Source organism: Arvicola amphibius, chromosome 3, assembly GCF_903992535.2.
Source record: "Arvicola amphibius chromosome 3, mArvAmp1.2, whole genome shotgun sequence".
In the NCBI taxonomy this organism is placed as follows: domain Eukaryota; kingdom Metazoa; phylum Chordata; class Mammalia; order Rodentia; family Cricetidae; genus Arvicola; species Arvicola amphibius.
The window spans coordinates 127,929,181-127,956,927 of record NC_052049.1 but is presented as its reverse complement, the minus strand read 5'-3'; the positions used below and the strand labels follow the sequence as shown (position 1 = coordinate 127,956,927).

Sequence of the window (27,747 nt, the reverse complement as noted above, 5' to 3'; positions counted from 1 at the left end):
AACAGGGGTGGGAGGAGGCAAAGGTCACTGAGGGTAAGATAAGAGCAGCCTGTCCCCTCTGTGACTTCTCAGCTAAGTGTCAGGGTTTCTCTCCCTGGCAGCATCCTTGCCACAGAAGCTAGCCTTTGCCTAGATCCTAGGCAGATCATTGTAGCAAATGTCCCGCAGTTTCTGGGGCAGCTTGTGTGAGCTGAGGCCAAGGGGACCTGCAAGCACAGCACAGCTGTCCAGGTGGCAGGTAGTCTCCTGTGGCCCTTCCTGAAGCCTGGGCCTTGTCACCATGCTGCTCATTGCCCACTAAGCCCTGCAGGTGTGCCTCTTCGGGGCTCTTTACTTCGCTCCCTCCATCTCTCATGAGCTGCTCTCTTCTTCATTCAAGCTGCCCAGTGGTTCTCTCCCCTTCGCTAAAGTCAGGACCTATAGCCTATGGGATCTTCAAGATATGAACCAAACCCCATTTTCCACAGCCCCCCTATATAAGCTCACTGCTCCTGTGGCTTCCTGCTGTTGTGCCTAGAATAGAATGGGCTGAATTTTCCTAGAAATCGTCTCCCCAAGACTGGAAGCACCAAGGTCATCTAGTTCACCTTGAACTTTGGGTTGAAAAAAAATCCCAGTCTCTGTCCCCCTTATCCCTGGCTCTTCTCTTTATTTCTAGATTTCTCAGATGACAGTATCCTGATATCATAAAGCTGCCAGGGTCTTGTGACCAGGGTCCCATTTGCCTGACATTCATCAAAGACTCACCTGTCTGTGACTGACCAGTGAATGTAGATCAGTAAGGCCTGTTGGCGTCCTTAGGTCTCTTTAGCTGGACCTTGAGCCTCTTCATGCCGATCTGAAAGCCATTCATGGCCTGGATGGCAGTCTGGGCACTGGTTGGATTGTCAAAACTAACAAACCCTAGAGGGCGTGGGCAGACAGGTTAGCTGGGAACCCAGCTTGCCGGGATCCCCTCTCTCTAATTTCTGGACTAGGTCCATCACATAGGCACCTTTCTATTGCTTAACTATGTGAGCATCTATGCATACGTAGTATAGACACATACTTAATAGAGGCAAATCATGCCTAAAGGTGTGATTTCCAGAAGATGGGAAGTAAGTCTGTGTGGGTAAGAGTATTTCCCTGTTGACTACTTTGCTTCACTCCTCCCAGTCTGGCTTCAGATCTGCAGCTGGGGTCTGAAGGCAACTCTATTCCAAACCCATCCAAACTCACCCTGCTTTGGACAGACTCTAAAGCTGAAACCTTCCCGATCTCACACATTCTAGTTACCCAAGATTCTCCGGTGCTCTGAAACAAGGCTTTCTGTGCTCACACTTTGTCCCGTAACACTCAGTCTCTGGAAGCCTTATGGGCCTCCTGAGGCACAGGAATGGATCAGCTCACCAAAACACTTGCTCTGGTTGGTGGCACGATCCACAAACACTTTGGCAGAGACAACAGCTCCAAAGGGCAGGAATGTCTGTATGAGTTCTGCATCCCCAAACTCCTGAGGCAGGTGATAGATGAAGAGGTTACAGCCTTCGGGGCCTGTGGGAACAGTAGCAGGCTTGCTCAGGGGAAGGATCCTCAGGGGCAACCCTCACACACAAACCCCTGCTCTCCAGCCCCCAGTCCCTCACCTTCTCTTTGTTGCTGAGGCAGAGCTGAAGGCTGCTGGGGAAAAGCTGTGCTCACTGGGGCATAGGCCGAGGAATAGGCTGCTGGAGACAGAGGTGGGTGTGGGCAGTGACCCCCAGGAGCCATTTCCCCGACAGAGCCCCATCTGCCTGACCAGCTCTGACAGATTCAACCCAGTTCACTATAACCCTTGACCCAAGACGGGTCGCTGGGGACTGGGGCTGGGGACTGAACAGGATGGAAGAGTTGGCTCCTCAGAACAGAGCCTAACCCTCCCACAAATCTCCCTCTTCCTGCCTGAGGCCCTTTAACACCCCACACCCACACACCCGGGCTGGGCAGTGCCAAGTGAAACCTGTATATTGGTGTATCCCAGCGTAGGCCTGCTGCAGGGGATCAGCCACACCAGGGCTCTGGGCTGGAGAGAGAGGGGGCACAAGGCCCACGGTGAAGGCAGGTAGGCAGGTGCCAGGGGAGAGACCCTGGGTGGGAGTGTGGGAGGTGGAGGACCACCATGAAAGGCAGCAGGGAAGATGGGGGAATTCCTTCCCCCCCCCAGGCATGGCCTTGCCTGGAAAACCTGGCTTCCCATTCCATTTCCAGGAGGGTAGGGTAACCCACCTGGGTAAGGGGAAAGCCCATTGTTATAGATAGTATCAGAGCCTGGCTGTCCATTGGTCTGGGGGGTCAAGGAGCCGAATCCATTGACCCCCATGGGCGCTGGAAGGCCGGGGAGTGCACCAGGACCACCTCCACCAGGTGATGCGTTGGCTATAGGTGGAGATAAGAGGGTCAGGGAGCGGTACTTCATGGGCCCTCCCAACCATGGCTTCAGTTTCTTGGGTCTCTAACCTGCTGTAGGCAATAGCGGTGCAGCCACCAGGCTGAAGGCCGCCACGTGCTGCATCTGGGCGGCCACCGCGGCCACCTGGCCTAACCCAGGACCCTGCGCCGCTGCCAGCAATGCTGCCTGGTGTTGCAAGATCTTGGGGAAGGAAGAAGGGCATCTGTAGAGGCCTCAGCGGCTGGCAACTGCCTGATCTCCCGACATGGAGCCAGGTCCTATTCACTCTGGGCCGGAGGCAGGCAGGCACCTACCGCAGTGGTGTAGGCGCCACAGGCCCCTAGAGGCAGTGGCGCTGGATGGAAGGCGCCCAGCTGGCCAGCCATTTGCTGCATCCTCCGCAGCGCGCGCTCCCGGTCGGTGTCTGCCAGCTTCACCACCAGGCTGGATGAGGCGCCCTTGGCAAAGGAAGGGTGTGGTGACCTGTACTGACCCTGATTGAGCTCCGAGTCCAGCACCTTCCCCAACCAGCTCTTGCCCCGGAATGAGGAGAGCAGGTTCCCACCCGGCTGGCCTCACCCTCAGCCCATGTCCCGCTCTTACTGTCATTGTCCGGCTACCGTGCAGTCCCTGGATGGCAGCTTGAGCTTCCCCTTGACTCCCGAATTTCACAAAGGCACAGCCTGGTGCAGGAAACAAGAATGGAACGACTCAGGCCCCAGGAGTCAGAGGGTAATAAAAGGTCACCCGGAAAACCCAGGGGCAGTTCAGGTCACCTTTACTGGTACCATCAGGACTCCGCAGGACAGTGCACTCCTCGATATGGCCGAAGGGCTGGAACAGACGTCTGACATCCTCCTCACCCTGCTGCTTGCCCAACATCCCCACAAACAGCTTCCGATCCTCTGGGGACAAAGCCAGAAATGACCTGGGGACCCCAAATGTTCCTAGACTCCCCAGAGTCGCCTGCAGATTTTGAGAAGGTGGCTCACCAGTCTTGCTCTAGGAAGACTTGTAGGGAGTGAGAAGGCAATGGGACCCTAAAGCTGGGTGTCTGTGAGGGGCAGGGTGGCCTACAGATCCTGAGGGAAGAAACTCAGCTGATTTCTACCATGGGTCCTCCAGAAGCTCACTGAGACCCATTGCTGCTCTTGTGGGAAGTGACATAGTCTATCTGATGCCTTTTTGGGGTGGAGCCCTATACACAGCATGTTATATTTGGACCCTTTTTATTGTGAACTTGGGCAATGCTACTCAAGACTCAGCATGCTGGAGGAAGGGTTGCTTGACTATGACCTGACTGGTCAGCCTGGTGGCAATGGCCAAATCAATGCTCTTTCTTGCTCAAATTAAAGAGGGTTCTGTCAAACAAACAAATAAATTACAAACAAAAACAAAACAAAACAAAAAACCAACACAGAACACAGCTGTCCTACTCTACTGTCTTAGTCTAAGATACTCAGCACCGGAATGGAGAATCCTTACCCCCAGCACCAGATCTAACCCAAAACCTACAGAGAAAGCTTGGTTTTCTGAGCTTCTAACATAGTATTTCCCCACTGTGCCTGTTGAGTCTCTGAGCCCCTTTCTTAATTTCCAGACCTCCCCACCCCCATCTCCTTGCCTAGCTTCCATCGTCCTCCATGGGCCCTGTGACCTCCTCTTTGACTCCTCATGTTCTTGTGCCCTGATCCCTCCTCTGTTGTGTTTATGCCTTGGAAGAACACATTCCATCGGTAACTTAGATGATCATTTGAAAACAAGGACTCTCTCCATGCACCCACATTTCCTGTGGGGGTGGCAAAAAAAGGGACAGGATTGGAAGCTGAACCTCTGTTCCCTGAGGAAAGTTAGAGGGCTTGGATTTGAACCAGGGATTAGCTGTACATCTTTCAAGTCAGACCTCTGCAGGACTATCTAGGAAACTGGGATTGGGGGAATAGAATCAGTGGACCTACTGTTACAGTCTGGATTCTGTCTCTTTCCAAGTATGCCTCTGAATTAGGGGTGGGAAAGAAGGGTTCCTTGGGAATCAGGCATCAGATTTCATTGTTAAGATCCCAGAGTTCAGAAAAACAAACAAACAAACAACAACAACAACAAACCCGCTCCTAAACCCCTTTGCTACCTTGCAAGCTTACATCCTCGTAAGACGATGGATTTTGCTTCTAAGGTGTTAGTGAGAGAATTGAGCCCATGGAACAGATCCCTGTTTTTCCAATCTCTTAAAAAAAGTGTTGGGCTGGAGAGACGGCTCAGCGGTTAAGAGCATTGCCTGCTCATCGAAAGGTCCTGAGTTCAATTCCCAGCAACCACATGGTGACTCACAACCATCTGTAATGAGGTCTGGTGTCCTCTTCTGGCCTTCAGGCATACACGCAGAAAGAATATTGTATATATAATAAATAAATATTTTTTAAAAGTGGTGAAATACATTGTTTCAGTAAAAATATTAAGATGGTGCTGGTGAGATGACTCGGTGGGTAAAAAGCACTTGCTGTCAATGATGAACCTGATTCTATCTCTCTCACATGTGTATATATATATTCTCATGAACCTAAGTTCTATTCTTGAAACCCACATAGTAGAAGGAGAGTACTGACTTCCACAGGTTGTCTCTGAACTCCACATACATGCTGTGGCACACACACACACACACACACACACACACACACACACACACACCCCAATCAATCAATGTAATAAAATATTAGGGTGAAAGTAAAGATGTAAGAGAAAAGCAGAAATGCCTGGACTGAAGCCAGGAAAGGGAGCGGAAATCTTCCCTGTGCAATCCAAGGAAAGTCCTCTGAAACCATTAAAAGAAAATAGAGGGTAGAGTTCCGGATAACCTGAGAAGACAGGAAAGAGGAAGGGGGCATGCAAGCCACTGAGCAACATCAAAGATGGGCCTCAACCTTCCAGGAATGGAAGGAGTTGGAAGGTAGCACCAGTGTGGATTTGAGTCTTGCATAAATATTATGAAATTCATGGTTTTCTTCTAACATTGACAAACAGGCCTCAAGTGGTCAGGGAAATGTCCAGCATCAAACATCAAGAAGTCTATGCTATTGTTCTGAGCTGTGACATTAAAATACGCCCATGTCTGCAAAAGGCCTGTAAGTGTCTGGAGAAGATCCCTTCACAGTCCCAAGGGAGCTTCATGGTGCTCTAATTTATAGTAGAGCTGTGTCACTGATAGGATCTGTACACTGTCATGCCTCCTGGGCCAGCATCCAGGAGCCCTACGTGAAAAGAGAGAACACACGCTTAGATGAAGCCCCTAACATAGTAAAAAGGTTGTGTGGACAGGGGCGTTGCATTCCTTCATCTAAACTTTATGTGGATGTTTTCTGTCCATGGTGGAGTGTGGGACAAAGGTGGCTTCAGCACAGCTATCACAGTTCTCCTCTGACCCTGCTGTCCCAGTAAGGAGCTCTTGATTGAGAGTTTCCATCAGGGCATTAAGCCTATGCTTCTGGACAACTGAGGTGCAAAAACGCCATCTTTGAAAAGAGCACTCGGTATGGGCCGGGTTCTCTACCTGTTTCCAAGGTAGCACTTGAATCTTGGAACTTTCTCTGATACTTTACAAGGACTTAACATTTCACAGGATGATGAGCTGGAACTTCAGGCAATCCAGAAATAGTGGGATAATTTCATGATACTTGATCAAAGATAAGCCTGGGCCCTCTCATGTAGCCTCCAGACTGACACTAAGACTCTAAGGCATACTGATTCCCCTTCAGATAGAAATGATGGTGCTAACAGCCCAGATAAATCAGCTTCCTCTAATCAAACTCTAATAGTTTGCTTAAAAGAGAGCGCTATAAGAGGGAGGAATAAATGTCTGGCTGGGGGTGTAGCTCAATGGTAGAGCACTTATATAGCATGACACAGCCCTGGAGTTCAGTCCCAGTACTTAAAAGCATCTAAGTAAGAATACCCAATGGGGCTGCAGAAGATCCAAGTTTGATTTCTAGCATCCACACGGTGGTGGTTCAACATCTTCCTCTGGTCTCTGTAGACCCCAGGCACACAAATAGTGCATAAACATATATGCAGACAAAACACCCATACACATAAAAAATAATAACATAAAGAGTATCCCATGGAAAGTGAGTAGGTCCCTATCTTCTATCTTCTATCTTCCTGTGGAGTTCTATCTTCCTGGGGTGGAAGATAAAGGGAGGAAACATCAGTGGGGAGTTGAGATATAGTTGGAAAGCCACAGAGTTCAATGGTAAAGGCCTAATGGTAAAAGCTTACTTGGCAGAATGCTTGCTCAGTATGGGTTTGATCTTGAGGGCTTCATGCATCAGGCATTGTGGCACACAATTGTAATCTCAGCACTCGGGGGGCAGGGCATTCAAGATCATCCTCAGCTACACAGATGCCAGCCGGGGCTACATAAGACTCTATGTCAGAAATGAAAAGACTTACCCAGTCGTGGTGCTCACCTTTAACCTACACTCGGAAGGCAGAGGCAGGAAGATCTCTGTGAATTCAAGGCCAGCCTGGTTTACATAGGGAGTGCCAGACCAATCATGGTTACATAGTGACACTCTGTTAAAAAAAAAAAAGTTTTATCTTTAGTGGGCAAAGAGCTGTGTGGTGTTGTGGTAGGTGGGGACAGAATGACCATCTTGGGTTACATAATGACACACTGTCACAAAAATCAAAACAAACAAATCAGCTAATCAACTAAACACACAAACAAAACCAACCGATAGGCAAAGATCTTAAGATTAATATTTCTACAAAGACATACCAATGAATGAGAAGCACACATTTCTTGAAACATTAGGTCATCATTAGGGAAATGGAAGTCAAAATTAGGAGACACCAGAGACTGGGACGTTGGTGCAGGGAGGAAGGTAAAAAGGCACAGCTACTATGATGCAAACAGCATCAGGTTCGGTGGCACTCCTTTAACCCCAGCACTTGGGAAGCAGAGGCTGGTGGCTCTCTGTGAAATCAAGGCAAGCCTGTCTACAAAGGGAGTTCCAAGCCAGTCAGAGTCACACAGTAAAACCCTGTCTCACTGCCCTTCCTCAAAAGATGTAATAGCAGCCCCCAAGAAAATAAAAGCAGAATTACCGTATGATCCAGAATGACCTTCTTTGAAGAATTTATGCCAAAGTATTAAAAGTTTTGTACTTTTTTCCAAAATTATTTTTATTTTTAATCAGCATTAATAATTTTACCTATTGATGGGATACAGTTTCATATTTTGATGTATACAGTGTGTAATGACTAAATTAAGCTGATTAACATATTCATCACCTTAAGCTAATTAACATGTTCATCACTTTACTTGACTTTTCATGGTAAATTTTAAAATTCTTTTTAAAAGATTTATTTCATTTCCTAAATATCTACCTATCTATCTATTTATTTTGAGACAGGGTATCTCTTATTGTCCTAGTTGTCCTGGAACTCACAATGTAGATGAGGCTGGCTTCAAACTCAGAGATCTGCCTGCCGCTGCCTCCTGAGTGCTGGGATTAAAGGTGCTGCCACTCCTGGCTTTGTGGATTTTTTCGTTATGTATTTTTCTTTATGTATATGTGTGTGCCTGCTTTCTATAAGTATGTGTACCATGTGCTTGCAGGCCAGAAGAAGGCATCATATGGGATATGGCACTGGGAACTAAACTTGGGTCCTCTGCAAGAGGAGCAAGTGCTCTTAACTGCTGAGCCCACTCTCCAGCCCCACAGTAAGGCACTGGATTCCCTTTAGCTGGAGTTATAGGTGACTTACAGCCACCTGGCAAGGATTCTAGAAACTGAATGCAGTCCTTCTGCAGGAGCAATATGTGAGCTGAGCCATTTTTACAAATTATTATTAACTATAGTTGCCATGTTCTGTAATCACCCACAAAAACATGTTTCTCTGCTTAACAGAAACCCGGAGCCGTTGACTCACATCTCTCCTTCCTTCATTCCCATCTCCCATCAGCCACTGTTAACCATCATCCCACTCTGCTTCTGTGAGTTCCTCTCTCCATTTTACATGAGTGAAATCATGTGGCACTTGTTCTCTGAGGAGGCAGGATCCTAAGGACATGTCTGTATATTCCGTTATAATGTGATTAATCACCATGGCCAAAAGATAAAGGGAACCCAAACACTCACCAACAGATCAATGAGTAAATAAAATGCAGCATATGTATCCAGTGGGCTGCTATTCAGTCTTAAAAAGGAAAGGGATTCTGACATTTCCCCCCTCAAGGGATGAGCCTTTAGGATTGTGCTGAGCTGCCCATTTCCACCTACATGAGTTGTGGGGAGTAGTCTGACTATTAGAAAGAGAAAGCAGAACGGTGTTTGCTGGAGGCTACAGACAAGGGGAAAAGTTTAATGGTGTCAAGTTTCAGGGGTCTGATTTTGTGTGTGTGCATGCACATACACGTGTGTGCATTTCTGTGTACATGCTGGGGCCGGGGAGTGCGTGTGCACAGGTATAGGAGTGGTGGTGAAAGCCGGAGGTGGACACGGGGTGTCTTCCTCAGTCACTTTCCAGTCTATTTTTTGAAACAAGGTCTATCACTGAACTTGGTGCTCACTAGACTAGCTGGCCAGAAAGATCTATCAATCTTCCTTCCCAGTACTCTACCTTCCCAGTACTGGGAGACATACAGGTAGGCAGGCTTTTACATGGGGGCTGGGATGGAACTCAGGTAACTTAGGCTTGTGTAGCAAATACTTTACTGACTGAGTCCTCTTCCTGGACTGTTTACATTTTGAAGAATAAAGTCTTCTGGGGTTTGGTGAATATACTTAACACTAGTAAGTGTAACACTAAAATGGTTAAGATGATAGCTAAGTTTTTAAAATTTCTTATGATTTTGTGTGTACAGGTGTTTTGCCTACATGTATGTATGTGCACCACATGTGTTCTTGGTGCTCTCAAGGGAAATGAGATGATGGGAAAGGGCATCAGATCCCCTGGAACCAGAGCTACAAATGGCTGTAAACTGTCATCTGGATGCTCAAAACAGACCCCAGATCCTCCAGTGCTCTGAACTACTGATCTGTCTATCAGGATCCCAGTCCTTCTATTTTACCATTAAACAAATAAGAGTTTTAGGAGGATGGCAACAAAGAGACTTAGAGTTAGAAATGGAAACAAGATGCTACTGACCCTTCATTGTGACCCAAGTGAGCCTGGTCTAAGTAAGAAAGGTGAGCCAGGTTCCTAGAGACAGAAATTACTTCAGGGGTGCATTTTCCTTTGTGGGTTTACATCTGTGTCTGAAAAGTACCACTTGTGATGGGGGTATGCTCTGGCTCCACTGCAGCCAAGGCCCTAGGGGGTTACAACATTAATTAACATGTTCTGCTCTCAGCCAAGCAGCTTTCTTTACCTTCAGAGGCAGAACACATTGCAGGAAGCAAAGAGTTAACTTGGGGCAACTTTTGTGCTCTCTGTAAAACCTAACGAGTTAGACTCGTAAGAAAGGTCGGGGGCATTTTTCTAGAATTAAGAAGCCTATAAACCAAAGATAGTAATGACCGTCAACTGGCTGTTCTCCAACAGTTCTGATTTAAAACAGTAATATACAGTCAGCTGTAGCAGTGCACACCTCGGTAACCAGGAGGCAGAGGCAAGTGGATCTCTGTGAGTTCGAGGCCAGCCTGGTCTACAAAGCAAGTTCCAAGCTACAAAGAGAAACCCTGTTTTTAAAAACCAAATAAAAAAAAAAGAAAAAAGAAAAGAAAAGGAGGGATATATGGAAGGGTTTGGGGAGAGAAAAGGGAAAGTGAAGTAATTATATTTTAATATAAAAAATAAAGATTTTTTTAAAAAAAATATTAAGAATCTGGGGAGATAGCTCAATGGTTAAGAGCAGTGACTACTCATCCAAAGGTTCCAGTTTGACTCCCTGCAGCCACATGGTGCCTCACAACCACAGCCATTCCAGTTCCAGAGGATCCAACACTCTTTTATGGATGCTGCAGAAACTGCACCCTCTTAGAAAACATGACAAGTAGGCACACATAAAAATAAGATAATTTTTAAAAATTAAACCAAAGTGTTGTAATGCACACCTATAATTCTAGCACTCTGAGTCTGAAGTAGAAAGATTACAAGTCCAAGTTTTGAATTAATTAATTACTTAATTAAAAAGTAGAAAGAGTGTATTGATTGAGTATATTGATCACTTAATCTATTTCTGTACCTTAGGCATTTTGGATGTGTAAAGATTTGTGTAGCTAAAAAAATACAACCAAGTTGAGAAGTAGAACAAACAGAATAATCACCATTGTGATTTATTAATTAATTTACTGTCTATATTATAAAATTGAAAAAGGAAAAATATAAATTTAGTGGTCCATTGATTTTGAAGGTTTCATCATGACTAAAGAGTTATTTCCTATAAGACTATACTTACAGTGTAACTTATTATTAGCGTTTCCAAAGTAGAGACAATGGGGGAAGAAAAATCCACAGTGGTCCCTATGCTGAATAGTGTCCATTTATGTAGTAATCATTGTTTGATCAACTTAGGATTCTTACTTCTGATTTTAGATAATTTAAAGTTAACATTTTCCATTCTGAAATACACGAACCTTGGGGTTTTATCCCTGGAAACTTTTTCCACTTATTTATTGAGCTAGAATCTTGGTATGTTGACTTCCGTTTAAATAATTAAGATGTAAATTTTGTATTAAGTTGTAGGGTTACCTTCCTGGGTTCCTGAGGTTAGTTTCTGACCCTTGTTTTATGAGAAAAAAATTATATAAGATTTCTTTCAGGGGCTGGAGAAATGGCTCAGGGGTTAAGGGCACTGCTTGCTCATCCAGAGGTCCTGAGTTCAATTCCCAGCAACCACATGGTAGCTCACAACCATCTGTAATGAGATCTGGTGCCCTCTTCTGGTCTGGTGACATACATGCAGATAGAACATTGTATACATAATAAATAAATAAATCTTTTTAAAAAAGATTTCTTCCAGAAGATAAATGGGAGACTTTTAGATTACATTAGTCTTGATATACTTTGTAAGTTACATTTTATTATTTATTTGTGTGTGCATGGAAGATCACATGCCATGGCTTGGATGTGGAGTTAAGAGGACAATTGTGAGAATCATTTGCCTTTTCCACCATGTAGGTCCCAGAGATTGATCTCAGGACACCAGGCTTAACAAGGGTCTTTACTTGTTGAATTACCTCACCTGCACCAATGTCTTAAAATTTTTTTGGTTTTGTTTTTGAAACAGGATCTCACACTATAATCCAACTGACCTGAATCTTACTATGTAGCCCATGGTAGCCTCAAACCCATGGCAATTCTCTTGTTTTAGCCTCCTAAATTCTGAGATTACAGGCATCAGCAGCCTTGATGTCCTTTAAATTAAGATTTCATTGACACAAGTGTCCTTCTCGGACACAAAAACGATTAATAATCTGCTGTAAACTCAAGACTTCAACTCAAGCAGTAATAAAACCATGCAGCCTCACCAGCTAGGGCCACAAGAACAGGTGTAATCAAGTTTATAGAATGTTTGAGGTCACTGAAATAACGCTTTAATGGGACAAACTGTTCCATGTTGGTGTTGTTTATTACATTTCAAAGGCAAGATAATAAAAATCATCTTTAAAGAATTGCGCTCCTCAGCCAGGCACGGTGTTGCACGCCTTTAATACCAACAACTGAGAAGCAGAAGCAGGTGGCTCTCTGAATTCAAAGACAGTCAAAGCTACACAGTGAGATCCTGTCTCAAAAACAATCAGAAACCAACAAAACCGAGCTTCTCACATATTAGACAGCATTAAAATTCAATATCAAAATCCCAGTACTTGGAAGGCAGAGGCAAGCGAATCTCTTTGAGTTCGAAGCCAGCCTGATCTACAAACTGAATTCCAGACAGCCAGAACTGCTACACAGAGAAACCCTGTCTCCAAAAACAAACAAACAAACAAGAAAACAACAACAAAAATATCAAATCTAGCAGAGGTGTGTGGGGGCTGAAAAGATGACTGAGCTGTTACAAGGGCTACTGCTTTACCAGAAGGCAGGTCCCAGCACCCACCCTGCGCAGCTCACAAACACCTACAGCTCTAGCTCCAAGGCATCCGATGCCACTTCTGGCCTCTGCAGGCACCTCTATGTACGTACATAGACACACACATGAAGTCATTACTTTAATCTAGAAGAGATATGTATGTGATGGCCCTGAAGAAAAGCAACTCATTTTGATTAGTCACAAGATTATAGATCACAGATCAGTCAGCAGATAAGGTATTTGTAAGACTTACTACACCTACTCCTCTCCTGAGTACGCAGCACGGAGGCACTGAGAGATCTGGTCGTGCACATTTGCGAGGATTATTCAGAGATCTGCTTGGAATGCATAGTCCCTGAAAACCATCGCTTGTCAAGAAAAATCTGTGTAACATAAAGCTCCTGAAGTAATAAATTCGACTGTTAGGCAGCCGTCTTTTCAGGCAGACTTCTTGTCCTGCCCCTGAACTACTCTGAACATGACCAGGTGGACGGGTGAGATGCCTCAAGGACAGGATTTGTCGTGATGTGACACCTGCAATATTTGTCTAAAAAGAGGAGGGAGAAGATGGACCCGAGCTGATGCCACGGGGTTCAGGGCAGGTGTTACTGGTATGGAGGTACCCTCTGAACAGCCTCCTGCTGAGCTCTGATGGGATGTGGAGGACCGTATATACTATGAGTACCTCAGCACATGGAGCAATTCCTGAGCAAGATTCCAAGTTGTGCCATGTCCTGCTGAGAGCAAGGGCCCCAGAACATGCCCTTCCCTCTGCCTGAGGAATACTCTCCCTCTCTCCTCTTTTCTCTATCTGACTACTTTCTGTCACCTTTTGAAGCCATTTTAAATGCTACTGCCTCTGGGAGCTCACTGTGACCTCCTAGCGTAGGCTATTTACCCCTCATTTGTGTCTCCAGAGTCCCATCCTAGACTTTCCCTTGGGAAATACCATTCACACTGAATAGTGACCCCTTGTTTGCTTTCCCACCTGTCCCCTCATAATCTGGGGGCTCTGTGGGACCTGGTCTGCCAGACTTCTGTATTCCCAAGGTGGAGTAACTTAGAACACAGTGATGGGAGAGTTGAGTGACCTCCACAGCGCATTCTATTTGCTTCTCAGCTCACTCGTATGCTCATAGGTGACTTGTGAGACTGTCTATGTGTGTGAGCTGGGTAAGGTTTAGAATATGGCCAATAATGACTTTGATCCCTAACAGAGCTTCCCAAGGAGAAGAGTTTCTTGAGCATGTTCTGTATGCAGCTGGAACACCTGAAAAGCTTGTCTGGAAAGAGTGAGATGACAAAGACGGACATTCATGGAAAAAGGAAAGGAATCCAGACAGATCTCTCCAAGGCATTGTGGGGCTGATAATATCTTGACCAGAAATTATGAATCAAAGACAAATGTCAGAGAATCTAAAGGGAGGAAGGAATATTTATTGGGAACCAAACAGAACCCTGATGCCACCAAAGCCCCTAGTGAATGTAGACAGGAAATCAAGGGAGGGTGTGAAGGACTTTGTGGGCTGTCTCTATTAGCTGAATTCTATTCTCTCCTAAATCTTAGACAATCACACAACAAAGCAATGGCTGCTCTTGGGTGAGACAGACAGGAAAAGTCTGTCTTATCAGAGTGGGAGAGTTAGCAGATACCAAGGAGAGCTGTAATCTAAGACCCAAGGGCAAGAAAGACACCAAGCACTGATTCAAGAAGTCCAGCTCCGCCTTTGTAGCAGCAAAGCTGGCCAGACCACAGCTATGAGGGCTCCTCATCGCTCTTAAAAAGCAGCGGTCTCTCTGCCAGGAGACAGTACAGCCAAGAATGTCTAAAGACTTCCGTGAGCCTCAGCACACAATGCTCACAATACCTGTTGGGCCAGCTCATCTTTTATGGTGATTAATCAGGCCATGACAGGAAAGGAATGAGTGGTCCCTTCTGTGGACCCAGAGGGACCTGAAAAAGGAGAACAACCCCAGCTTGCCTCTTTCTATACACCTGTAAATTCTACTCAGCAAGGCAGTGATGGCCGTTCTCTAGGAGTAAGGTAGCAACAGCACCCTTCCTCTGCTTCTACCCTTTCTGCCACATCCGGGTCTTAGCTTTCTCGAACCTCTCCCTTCTCAGTCTGAGTTGGGATGGCTGAGCTATTTCTTGAGACCCACAATTCCAGACTGCACTGACCTGGGCTGGGTCTAGTCATAAGCCCTGGCGGAGGACTAACTCCAGAGTGGGCCCACCCATCCTCTACTCAGGTACCACTCTGAGGTTTGTCAGACAGGGAAGTTACCTCCTCGGCCCTCACTGGCAGCCGGCTTCACTTGGATCGGACGACTCATCTGAAAGACACGGAACCAACACACCCATTTAGCATGACTGCCTGGTCCCAAGGCTTAGTTCTTTCTTCCCACTGAGCTCTTCGGGCTCTGAGTACCAGCCCCCTTTGCACTCTGCACCCCTCCACTCCCATTGGGATTATAGATTCTCTCCAAGATTGCTTCCTTAAACCCAGAAGTTTAGAAAGTGCTGGAACCTGAAGGAGTGGATGGCAGGAAGCTCAGTGGCAAACAGGGTGGAAGCAGTGACCAAAGAAATTCTTCTGTCTTGGACTCAGGGTCCATGTGGTGCCTGTGTCTCAGGCTCCTGGACTTGCATAAATGCTTTGAGTGAGAGGAATTGGGTGGGAGGGTGTAATTGCTATAGCACATTTGTGGTTTATGTCTAAAGCTGAGAATATAGCTGTGTGCTATTTAGATTAAACAGTCTGGGACTCAGACTTAGTGCTATGGACTCTGCCATTTCTGGGTTGTATGATTTTAAGTAAGCCACTGTCTCTCAAATCAGGGAAACATTCCCGACTGTCTATGTCATGGTAGTCTCTGCACTCACCCCTCCGTCCCCCTGGGCACCCTTTTCCCTGACAGCGCTAGGCTTCTCTAGGCACCATTTTCTTCCTGCTCATCTCTCTCTTTCAGTTCTTCTTGGATCGCTTCACCCACACACAGCCCCAATAGCTATCCACAGAAGGATGACTCAGACCTCTGCGTCTGCAGCCCACATTCTCTCCTGAGCCTCAGACCCATGTTTCCAGCTGCTCGCTGGGCATCCTGGCGAGAAAGGCCCACTGGCACTTCCCACTCAACACACCAGAACCCGAGCTCATCTTTCCACCCAAACTCCATCCTCCATCACTCAGGTTGTAAACCTAGAAAGCAGCTTAACTTTTCCCTCCAACCCGTTCCCTCCTCCAGCCAGCTTCACCTTTTAATCCAAGGGTTCCCTGATCAGACGTGGTTAAAAATCACCTGGGAACCATATTAGATTTTTAAGATGGGGGACTGTAGAACCTGAAAGAGCTCCTCGGTGGTTCAATAGATACCCCCACCTTCCCATCCCCCAACCACCCTAAGTGAATTCATGATTGAATCCCCATCTCACCTTCCTCTCATAGGTGTTGTGGGGATCACATGAGGTAATGGGGGTGCAGAAGGTCTTGGTAAACTGCCAAGAGCTGGGTGCGTGGGATGTGAGGGATTGATGTTGGGGGCAGACAGCTGAGTGCCGGGAGGAAGGAACAGCGGCCTTCCTGTTCCTGGAGGAAGGGGTAACTGATGCCCATCTGGCCTGAGAAGGTGATGATCTGACCCCCTCCCCTCAGGAAACGTACTGCTTCTGCACCAATCAGGGGCCACTCCATCCCTTCCAATGTGCTCGTTGCCGAGACAACAGGCAGCTTCCTGTTACCATAGCCACAAGTGCTACCCAGTAACCATGGTAACACCCTGGCAGTCACAGCTGAGCAATTTCTTTGGATCAAATTTTGGGGTGGGAGGGGTGAGGAAGACGCGTTTTTTTAAAAAAAAAAGGAGAGGAAAACAGGCCAAGCCTGAACCATTGTAATCCTCCCACCCACCCAAGGCTCTGACACACCCACCCTCTGGTAGTGGAGCACCTGCAGTGTACCAGGCTGTGGGTGGGGGCCGAGACACCGACAGGACTCAGGTTGTAGTCTAGAGGGGATGACAGATCAATCCAAGCAGATCAGGGCGAGCTGGACAGGTCTGGACTGGCCTGGACCAGGGACCAGGAGGACAGGACCCGTCCCTAGGCATGGCCACCTGTGAGTGTGGAGGAGAAACCAAGAGACAGAGCTATGGAGAGCAGAGACAAGGGGAGTGATGAAGAAACACAGCAAGACGGAAATCATGGGAGAAAGTAAGAGACAGACCTAGAAAAGGGCAAAGAAAGAGAATTACTGGTGGGAATGGGAAGGAAAGGAGGGGATGGGGGCAGAAAGCAGGTTTGGGGGGAGTGAGGAGAGTCTGGTAGAAAGGAGAGGGGCAAAAGCCTGAGCTGGGGGGGTCAGTGAGAGTGATCAAGACCATCATTATTTTATTAGTTCTTAAATAGATCCTGAGAATTTTTCTCTGGAGCCCAGAGTGACGAGCGCATGTGACAGCAGCGGTTTCCATGGTAGCTTCTGGCTGGGTTTCCTGGGAGATGGTGCTCATTGGTGCTCAAGGGATGCTCCTTTCCCTCCTCCCAACCACCTGATCTTTTGATAGAGAGTGGAAACTGGGTGGTATATATGAATTCCTACATGGGCCTGCCAGGGTCCAGTCCTCAGAGGCTCAAGGTCTACACCTTCTGCCAGTCGGGCATGCTGCCAACACTTGTTGAATTCTGTGATGAGCCCCAGTGACGCTTAGATGGAGACTGCCCTCAGAGGCTCACAGAGAAGATAAGGCCCCATTTTCTGAGAGCCCACCAGATGCCACGCCTTCCCCTGGGCTATTTATACCTGCTGTCTTCAAATCTTTCTAATCACTTCAGGAGGTCCAGTGTCCCCATATTATGGATGAGAAAGCTGAGGCTCAGGGAGAGAAGTTTATTTGTCTAGGACCACACTGTGGGTCCTCTGAGATTCACTCCACGTCTGCCTGATGGTGAAGCTCCTGAGTTTCGTATACTACTGCTCAACTCCTTGGTTTTTATTTTGTTTTTTATTTTGCTTCACTATATAGCTCAGGCTGTCCTGGAGTTTGCTAATAGCTTAAGCTAGCCACAAACTCATGATCCTCCTGCCTCAGCCTCCTGACTGCTGAATGATATGTATCACCATCCCCAGCTCAAGTCCACTGTACATGTTTGTGCATGTGTGTGTGTGCAGGTCAGAGTTAGTATCAGGTCTCTTCCTCATTCTATAAGAAGACTTATTTTAATTTTATGTGTGTGGGTGTTTTGTCTGTATTTATATTGCATCACGTGTGTGCAATGGTGCACACAGAGACTAGAAGATGGCATCACAGATCCCCTGGAACTGTAGTTACAGATATTTGCAAATTTCCATGGTGCTGGGAATTGAGTCTGGGAAGAACATCCAGTGCTCTTAATCAAGTCTCTCCTCTGTCTTATTGTTTTCGGGCAGGGTCTCTTAATGAACATGGAATTTTGTAATTAAGTTAAACAGCTGACCAGCAAACCTGGGGATTTCCTGCAATCATGGGATTACAGGAATGATCGTTGTCAGTGGCTTTGTATGTGGGTTTAGGGAGCAAACTCAGGTCCCCATGCATGCACAGTAAGCACTTAACTGACTGAACCATATCTCCAGCCCGCAGTTCCATTCTTAAAGATTTATTTATTTATCTATTCGTTAAATAAATCTTAAAGATTTATTTGCTTATTATGTATGCTGTGTCCCGCCTGCGTGTATGCCTGCAGGCCATAAGAGGGCACCAAATCTCATTATTGATGGTTGTGAACCACCATGAGGATACTGGGAATTGAACTCAGGACCTCTGGAAGAGCAACCAGCGCTCTTAACCCCTGAGCCATCTCTCCAGCCCCTTAGTTCCATTCTTAAGCTATGAACACAACTAACGAGACACAGAGATACCGGGGCCTTGGAGACAATGCAGGGTGAAGAGCTATTAGTGAGGTTGGCTGCAACTGGAGACGCTGACACAGGGAACAATCCCTGAGGAAACAGTGTTGGACCTTGGCCTTGTAGGTCAGGACCAACTGGCCCTCTGGCCTTGTAGGTCAGAGTGGGTAGAGATAATGGGAGAGGCAGGGCAGACAGGTGAGCATCCTAGACTGCGAGAGTAGAGATGGAGTATCAAGCCTGAAAGAGCAAGCGCTCCAACTCCTGAAGACAAACTGCTCACGGTACAGACGTGAACTTCAATCCTGGTTACATCACTGACAACTCCTTACGGTCTGTGAGCCTCAATGTCCTCAGTCATAAAGGGGGATCATGGTGGAAATAACAAGAGCCCGATCTTAGTAGGTATACTAGATAGGACAGGTTTTGTCTTTTTGTGTGCCTCTGTGTCCTTTTAGCTTTTTAAATTTTTGCTTTCGTTTTTATTTTGTTTTGGCGAAATGGGGTGAAATCGAGAGGCAGGCTGTAAAAAGCATGACAAGGAATTTGACACGGATATATCAAATGCTGAAAGGACCCAGACCAGGGAGGGACCTCAAGAGGAGGGCAGGTGATGATCTGGTCTTTTAGTCTTAGAAAGCATCTCATGGGTTGTCGCTGTGCAGAGAGAGGGTGGCTAAGGGAGTGAGAAGAGGCAGGGAGGTAAGTGATGTGGGTGGGAGGTGAGAGTGACCGGGACCATCGGGGAAGGAAACAGACCAAAAGATGTTCGGGACAAATGGACTAGACCATAGTTCTGTTGAGGGTGGGGCCGAGGGAAAGGAGGGCATGTGGCTTGACTCTCAGGTTTACAGTTCAGAAATTGGCAGAGTATTGCTTCCCAGACTCCAAGCCTCAGCCCCAAAGGCAGGGATTATAGGGAACACCTGAGGTTTAGCATGCTACCCATGGCTGGAGGAGAACGCTGCTCATGAGAGCTACTGGGCAACCCTGCCTGTCTTAGTCCTTCCATAAGTAGGGGAAGGGTCTGGGGTGCACCCAGCAAATGAGGGCATTGACTCCTCAACCACAAACTTGTCATGATATTGCAGGTGAGCCTTCACTCGCTTGTTCTCCCAAAGAGTTTCCCAGGCCAGTGTCTGTGTCAGGACCCTGAAGGTGGAGAATATTGGAGAGAAGAGAACAACCTACTCCAGAAAGTGGGGTGAGGAAAGTTACCCTGTTCTCTTGACCCAGTAAGCAGAAGGGAAGCAAGGTGTATCCCACTTCTTGGATAGACTAATCTACAAGTCCTGTCTTTGGGCTATTCATTACCATGTCCTGACTTCTATTCCTCACTCAGCATGCCTTTCCTACAGGGAGGGATTTTTATAAGTATTCCCTGAGAAGGACTGTTGGTGAGTCTAGGAGAGGTCACGAGGATCAAAGGAGAGTGTGGCAGACATCAACACCATCATTTTCAGGACTTGGTTCTACCACACTTCTTTTCATTTCTTTTTTTTTTTCATTTTGTTTCATTTGTTTTTTTGTTTGTTTTTCATGACAGGGTTTCTTTGTGTAACAACCCTAGCTGTCCTGGAACTTGCCCTGTAGACCAAGCTGGTCTCAAACTTAGAAATCCACCTGCCTCTGCCTTCCAAGTGCTGGAATTGAAGGTGTGCACCACCAGTGTTCAGTTTATCACACTTCTTCTAACCCAGCTCACTATCAAATCCACACGAACTCTAGGGTCCACCTGCGCACCATAAGCCCACCTTTTCCTTTCCAATCCTACACCACCCCAGCTCCAGAGCAGCACACTCCACCACTGACCTACTCAGAAGCGACTTTGTCCTGCAGGGCCCCCTTGCCTCACTCAGAAGCGACTTTGTCCTTCAGGGCCCCCTTGCCTCCACTATTGCTCTCTTTTCAGTTCAGTCTTCGTGCTGTAGCCAGAGTATTCTTCAAAACTTCATCCCTAACTCTTCTTTTTTTTCCCTAACTCTTCTTAAAGCTACCCATGACTGACTGGCAAACTCCTGTGTCCCGTCTCCTCTACCCAGCATGCACAGCACCGCCACCCACTCACAGCCACCGCCATCTTTGTTAGGAGACATCGTCCTGTCAGTTCTCATATTAGCCTCAGAATTTCAGGAGTGGTCTTTGGCATTTAGGTTTCCAAACCCTCAGATATGAAGAAAGCATCTGATAGCACCCTCCTTTCCCCCCACTCCTGAGGCCTCTTGTACACGCCCAGGTGTAACTCCAATGGAGTGCAATGGATTACTTCTGAGCTGGAGCTTCTTGAGGGCATGACTTGGTCTATGGAATGTAATAGAATTTAAATTCTATTTTCTCTCTCCTCCCAAGCTGTTTTGCACAGGACACAACTTGTGCAAGCAAATACATTCCTCAACTTGGTTGTATCTGTCTTCTTCACAGTGTCTAAAGGTGGGAGGTCATGGATAGGGAGATAGACCAATAAGGGACACCCTCCAAATCCCAGAATTGGAGTCAAAATTGACCTCATTCTCTTCAGGTTGATTCTAGAACTAGAGTGAGGCTCCAAGAAAGAGCAGTAGCTTTGTCAGGAAGAGGCTCCAGCAACTGAAAGCCAGGTGGCGGATGATCGCAGTTTGAGGGAAGTTCTGAGTAGGGAGTTAAGCTTCAATAGGTGGTAGAGACTGGCAGTAGGTAAAAGGAGAGGATCTTGGGGGGGGGGGTCTCACTCCAGAACAAACTGTGCTATTTCCCGTGAAGATTTGGGCTTTCTTTTGAGGGGGTTCCCTCAGCCTTTACAGGCTTCCTTCCCTTTACTGTCCTGCCAGAGTCCAGCAAAAACACAGACAGAAGTCTTATCCCTGATTCTCCAGCAGGTGGCGGCTACGCCCAGGACCCAGTGCCTACAGAAGGCTAGGTGCCGGTCCTCTCTGGTGAAAGTTGCTGCTGCCCCTGGCAAGCTCAGAAGAAAGATTGATGGCCTGGCTGTTGCCGGGGCTAGCCAACAGTGCTATTGATTTTCATTTAAGAGGATAATTAAATATTAATTTTCACTTCGTTAAGTTGAGAAGGGCAAATAAAGCCAATCCTGGCAGTAGCAGAGGAAAGCAGGCCACACGGAAGGTCTGTAGATGGAAGGGTGGGAAGAGGCACAAGTCCTCAACTGCCACACTCTTCAGGATCTAAAGCATAAGCTAAGCCCCTTCTGCTACCAAGTTAGCTCATGTAATAATGGAGCAGTTAAAAGATTAGACTGACTGGGCACAATGACCGGAACTTCTCAAACATGAACTTGGTCAGCTCACTGTGAGACTCAGTCTCCTCATCGGTGAGATGGGGGAGGGGCGCACGGGGCAGGACCCAGTAACGATACCTTCTTTGTATTAAATGACTTGGAACACATAAAATGCCATGAATATTGGTGCTGATAACTGTTGCTTACTACTATGTTGCTTTTCTCCCTTAGAATCATTCCAGTTCTCTCGGGAACACCCATTCTTATAAAACCCGACAGGTACAGTTCATCTCTTCTGCAGAAGCTTTTTCTCCCAAGCTCATCTTAATTTTCTCAGGGTAAAGTCCAAATCTCCAAACCCTCCACTTGTTTCCCCTTCAACTGCAACCCTCGGTGGGATTCTGCCTCAGCCTGGCCCAGACTCTCTTGAGTCCTCTCCCCCTGCCCCCCGCATTGGGCCCATCCGCTTCACACCCACCTGTTTCTTCCAGCTCTGAATTTTTACTGCACTGTTTTCTGCATGGGTGTTCCAGCTTGTCTCGATGCCTGTGCTAGCAGCAGGAATCGTTTGCTCCCACAGTTAGATGAATGGTGCTTTCTACGACTGCTCCTGCTAGTGTTACTGTTTCAATTACTGCTAGTACTACCACCAGCCAAGCCACACTGCAGGCTTGCTTTCTGCTGTGCTCTGTACTTCTCATGACTTAGCCCATCTGCCCACACATTCGGTCTTATAGATGAAGAAACTCAGGTTTTATTGTATTTTTGAGACAGAGTCTCACTATGTAGCCCTGGTTGTCCTGGAACGCACTATATAGATCAGGCTGATCTCAAACTCAAGGAACTCTGCCTGCCTCTGCCTCTGAAGAGCTGGGATTAAAGGTGTGACCAGAAAAACTCGGGCTTTAAACTTGCCCAGGGTCACAGAATTGTTGAGTGCCTGGAAAGTTCCAATTCATAGAGCAAAGCTGAAATGGGTACCTGTTTCTTATTCTCATTGATCTTGCTCTTGATATCTGGGACCATGTACAGAAAACCAAGTCCTTGGTCAGGATCTTAAGGCAAAAGTCGTATTTACTGGGACTTTCTTACTAGAGCCAAGGAGTTAGGTTGTTAGTGCAGCCCACTCCCCACAGGGACGAAAGCTGAAGAATGGGTGGAGGGGGACAGAGAGGTGGTGACAACGGCGAGATTAAATCTAAGTCTGAAAGATAGGAAACCAAGTATTCTTAATCATCATGTTATGATGTGTTCATATTAAAAGCCCATTAAATCCTTTATTTCTTCATATATATGTAAATATATATGCAATTCCTTTAAACATATCTCATAATATTTTATGTGTCTTTGTGCCTTTATTCTATCCTGGTCTCTTTCTAAAAGCCAATAACTAACCTCTTTAAGTCTAAAATGGATATTGTCCCAGACTTTTCCTACTCCTGACATTTGAATATTGTTCTTTTTCTAGACACAACACTCAGATGGGAGAAAATGAGGCTGGGAAGTATGTTTTCCTCTTGACAACCCATGCTAGATCCTGACTGTCATTACTACATGAATGGTTGGTTCCGAGTTTCTTTTACCTGTGACCATCCATTAATTGAGATCAGATCGTATAATCCTGGGTGACTATAAAACCAAAAAAAAAAAAAAAAAAAAAAACCAAACCTCTTTTAACATTAGCTATGTTTTGTAATATGGAGAGAAGACGATTTTGGTGAGACAAGGTACTCCAAATGTATTACAGGAAGAAAACCACAGGAAAGCACCATTCAGGACCACAAGATTGGAGAAGACAGGATACTGACTCAGCAGAGTCTCCCCCCTACATTACTACACAGATGCTCACAACAGTGATAAGTAACCCCTGAAGCCATGATTTTAGCCAAAGTGGAAAAATCCTAGCTTAACTCACATCACTGAAGTCTCTAGTAAAAACATAGGTTGGAACACTTAGCTCAAGTGTCTTGAGCCCATTTCTTTGAGCCAGAAGACTGAGTGTAACACGGGGCTTGACTTGTTCAAGGAACACATAATCCCTTTCCTGGGTAGATGACCCTGTTTCTAGCTGCTGGTGCCAGCTTAACCCCTTATGCTGCTTTGGCATGCATGCAGAGCATTGTCCCAAGTTTGAGGTGATTCCCACCCATCCCACCCTCAACCTTGGTTGACTTACCCCTGGCAGGGTCTTCTGCTCATGCAGTGCACTCTGGGCCTTGAGAGCAGAGTCCCGTGCGCAGTAGGTGAGGAAGGCACAGCCTGGGGAGGAAGAGCCAGGCTCAGGGAGTTTTCTGAAACCCTTCAACATTCTTCTTGGTAAGATCCAAATAAGTCAACAAACCTAGGGTCACTACTCTGTAAACATGAATACTGCCCTGTGAAGTGTTCTGTGATGGGAGTCTTCACATGCTTGGGGACCTATGTCCCAAGTTCTGGCTTCCTCTCATTTTTTCCTGGCCTTCTGTCCAAGAAATATCTGTACCCATGCATCCAGTCTTGTGCTCATTCAATCCCACAGCTTCCCTCCCCAGTCCATCCATAAGTCCTATCAGGGTTAAACCTCCCTAAGCAGCTTTGCCTTCTTCAATGAAGTACCCCACCCCCACAATGCCTACCTATTTTAGACATAGACTCATAGTCTCCAAGAATCAGTCTCAATTCCTTTCCAATCCAGTTCCAAGTGTCAGAAAAAGAAGAGGAACATGAAGGGTTGAAGGCTAACTACTTCCCAACACTTCCCTCCTGAAGTTTGAAGTTTAGAAATGAATTTGATTTGAGCCTTGTTGAAGCTTCCTGTAAGTAGGAGAAGCCAAGTTATGAGCTTCCTGTAAGGAGGAGATTCCAGAAACTCCCTCATCCTATCCAAGGACCCCGGTCTGTCAAGACGGCCCATAAAGGGTTATTTGTGACCCAGCTTGGACTCTTCTAAAAGGAGTCTAGTTATTGGGGAAGATAATGGGTCTAAATTGAGCTAAAGAGTAGGGCCTACTATCCCACTATGTTCAGCTTCAGAATCCACAGTCTTCTAGAAAACACCAAAGTAGGTGTCTTTCTTTCCAATATTCACTGAGAATTCATTCATCAGAAAATATCCAATACTTACTTATTTGGTTGAGCATTATGATAGGTTAGAGATGGAGAGGAGTTCTTGGAGATTGGATGTCATGAGGAGCACCTGAGTCTGTCTCCAAGGGTTGAGGACTATCTACAAGAATACACTGAGGGTGGGGATGTAACTCAGTGGTAGAGTTCTTGCCTAGCATACATGAGACCTTAGGTTCAAACCCCAGCAAACAATAATGATGATAAAATAGAAGACACTGAGTTTTCAAGAACAAAAATAGTGAGTCTTTTAGAACCAGCTGAGAAGAGGGGTGTGGTTATTTCAGGTAGAAAGAGTAAAAACTGAGCCAAAATGTGATGTGTTGGAGAAATGGAGAGAAAACCAGTATGGCTAAAGACTTGGGATTCAAGCAGAGTGGCTAGGGAGGGATGCAGGGATTGGGTTACATAAAGCCTTAGAGACCTCAATAAACGTGTACTTTTTCCTAAGAGCAATGGAGGGGCACTAAAGAATTTTCTCTGGGGTTGTGACATGATAAGATCTGTATTTTCAAGACGAATCTTTTGAATCTAACCCCACCCTGAGAGTGCTCTGGTCTGAAGGGCTGAAGGAAGGGCACATGCATGTGGGAAGCCATTGGGAGCTGGTGATGTTTTCTGCTCAGATAGCTAACCAGAAAAGCAAATGAGAAATGTTTTCTTTCGTGTTTTTTTGTGGCATCTTCCATGGAGCTGCCTCCTTACAAAGGATGGATTACCTACTGTTTATCGAGAACTCTTAGATAAGGCTTTTATATCAGTAGGGTAACTGAAGCCAGAGATTTTGTCAGTAACAGGTCAGGGTTTGGGATCTTGAATTCCCAGGCTATGGCTGTTTTCAAAGCTTGGTGGCTGTTCCCTCAGTACTCAGCCATGAGAATGAAAATGAATCACTGTAGTATTTAGACATCATGGTTGCTGGGGAGAGAGAGTTGTTGACTTGGAGACCCTCCAAGCTGCCCCTATATCTCACAAGGCCACACTTTCCTTGGAGAGGTGTAGGTTGATCGGGGACTAAATCACATAACCCTGTCTCACACTTATCCATTCTGCCCCAGAGCCATAACATCTGACCTTAGACTGGAAGAGGCTTTATGAAAGGCTTAGGAGTCAGGGTACTACCACAAAGAACCCATGTAGATGGCTCGGGTTAGAAGGTGGAAGAATGGAAGGTTGGAAATACAAAGAAGCATGGCTTAAGGAACAGGAGTACAGGGAGGAACAGGAGGAATTAGAGCTTAGTGAGCAGGGACAGAGAATGAGGGAACAGTTCAGAGACTCTGAGCACTCGCGTGTTTAAGTGAGGACTGCTGTTATTCCGCACACTTTCTTTATTCTACAGATCACCTACAAAGATTAGTTTTATGCTTACCCACTGAATTCAATGTCTAGAAAAAAGTGCCATAAATGGATGAGCAGGAATATAGACAGGCAGTTGGGCTGCATTGTAAGGTGTCTGGATGATATGAACTTGTCCTTGTGGAAGTTTAACATAACCTCACCCCAATGGGTGGAAGATGTATCCCTACTCAAATGGCCTAGGTCTTTCATGGACATTTTCTCAAAGCCTCCTACCTTAACATGCCAAGGAGTGCTCTGGAGTCTCCGACTGGAAGGAGGTAGCTGTCTGATGCTAGCTCACAAGCCTTCGGAATGGACCTGCCCTGCAAGTCCTGTCACTTTTCTCTCAGAAGACCATGGAGGTTAGTTGGTGACCCTTCCCCCACCAAAATCCTGAAGCCACATTATTTCCTAGTGGGGAAATAAAGACGCTTCTCCTCAAATTATTATTATATGATTCTGGCTCTATTACTCCAGTGCAGCCTGGACAGACTTTTCTGCATGTAAACAAGTCTCCTCCCTTCTCTACAGGAAGAAAGGGGTGTGGCTGGAGAGGACCATGGTGCCTCTGTCTTCCTAGGAAGGTCAGTGAGAAGGGTCCCCATCTCCATCTTCCTCATTAAACTAACCCCACCCTGAGAGTGCTCTGATCTGAAATCAACCAGCAAAGAAAGGAAGACAGGAGGACTGAGAGGGAGCAGAGAGCCGTAGGAGTGAGATGACACATGAAAAAGTGCATTCACGTAAGGGAAAACCTAAGATGAAGGGGACACAGGAAGGTGGCTGCTCCCAGCTGAGGTTGGGATTCTGGATTCAAATCAGAAGAGTGTTGGGTTCTGGAAAAATGTATGAGACACCAGGGTTATTGTCAAATAGCCTGTGAGAGAGCATTTGTCTCTGAGAGTCTCCTGGGAGGTGAGTGGGACTGTGTACATTAGACAGATTTGAATTCTGAAAAAGAGAATTTGGGTGAGGGGTGTTTAAAGCTTTCAGACACAAGAGTTAAATGGAGGCTTTGGGGGTTCACTAGGGTTGGAGGCCAAAAGGAGGGGTGCAAATCCAAGATGTGTGTGAGTGGTTAGGCCTGAGTAGGGTGGCACCAGAGGGCTCTGGAAATACGTGGGTCCAGGGGTCAGGAGATCGCATATTCCAGAGCTGGAAGGTAGAATAAGTTTCCAAATTGCAAGGTTTGGGGTGTCTGAAGGAAGGGATGGTGGAGAGGTCCAGCTGGGAGGTGGAGATGGTTGGGATGTGAGAAGTGACAAGGGATTTGGAGGTTAAAGTGAAGTACCTGTTAGGGAATCGAAGTGATGCTCAGAAAGAGCATGTCAAAGAGAAAATTCTGGGTCTGGGGCTCTGTGACCTGGGGAGGGGTCAGAGCTGAGGTGTGGCAGGTACTGAACTGGGCTGGCTCTAAGGTAGGGCTGGGGTTGGGCCTGCATTTGGGGCCGGGGTTGGGTTGGGCTGCGCTCTAATTGGATTGGGGCTGGGTTGGGCTGGGCTGGGCTGACCCCCGCGCACCTTTGTGGAGGCCAGTGAGCCGGTCCTTCAGCACGGTCAGCTCGTAGATGCGGCCGAACTCCTCGAACAGCGGCTTGAGATCCTGCTCGTCTAAGCCCCGCGGAATCTGCCCCACGAAGAGCTTGATGGCGTCGTGGTCCTTTATGGGCACCGCGGGACCAGGGTTCAGCCCGCTCATGCCGATGCCGCTGTCCGCGGTGCTGAAAGCCAGGCGCGGGCCGGGGCCGGAGGGCGGCGCAGACCCTCCGGGAGCCGCGGCCAT

General features: G+C 46.8%; 1 protein-coding gene across 4 annotated transcripts; it reads right to left on the bottom strand.

Annotated features, from left to right (window-relative positions):
• Positions 1–775: 775 nt before the first annotated feature.
• Positions 776–27,747, bottom strand: Celf6 (CUGBP Elav-like family member 6). Of its 4 annotated transcripts, XM_038321337.1 has the most exons (12): positions 27,486–27,747; positions 23,698–23,780; positions 14,711–14,759; positions 3,184–3,312; positions 3,011–3,090; positions 2,722–2,865; positions 2,476–2,608; positions 2,245–2,394; positions 1,979–2,041; positions 1,626–1,706; positions 1,390–1,533; positions 776–903 (listed from the first exon to the last, which is right to left on the bottom strand). In XM_038321337.1, the coding sequence occupies exons 1-12, from the start codon at positions 27,745–27,747 to the stop codon at positions 776–778; spliced, it is 1,446 nt and encodes a 481-aa protein (XP_038177265.1). The 4 variants fall into 4 exon arrangements, with proteins under 4 accessions (XP_038177265.1, XP_038177268.1, XP_038177266.1 ...); XM_038321340.1 differs by lacking the exon at positions 1,626–1,706; XM_038321338.1 differs by lacking the exon at positions 1,979–2,041.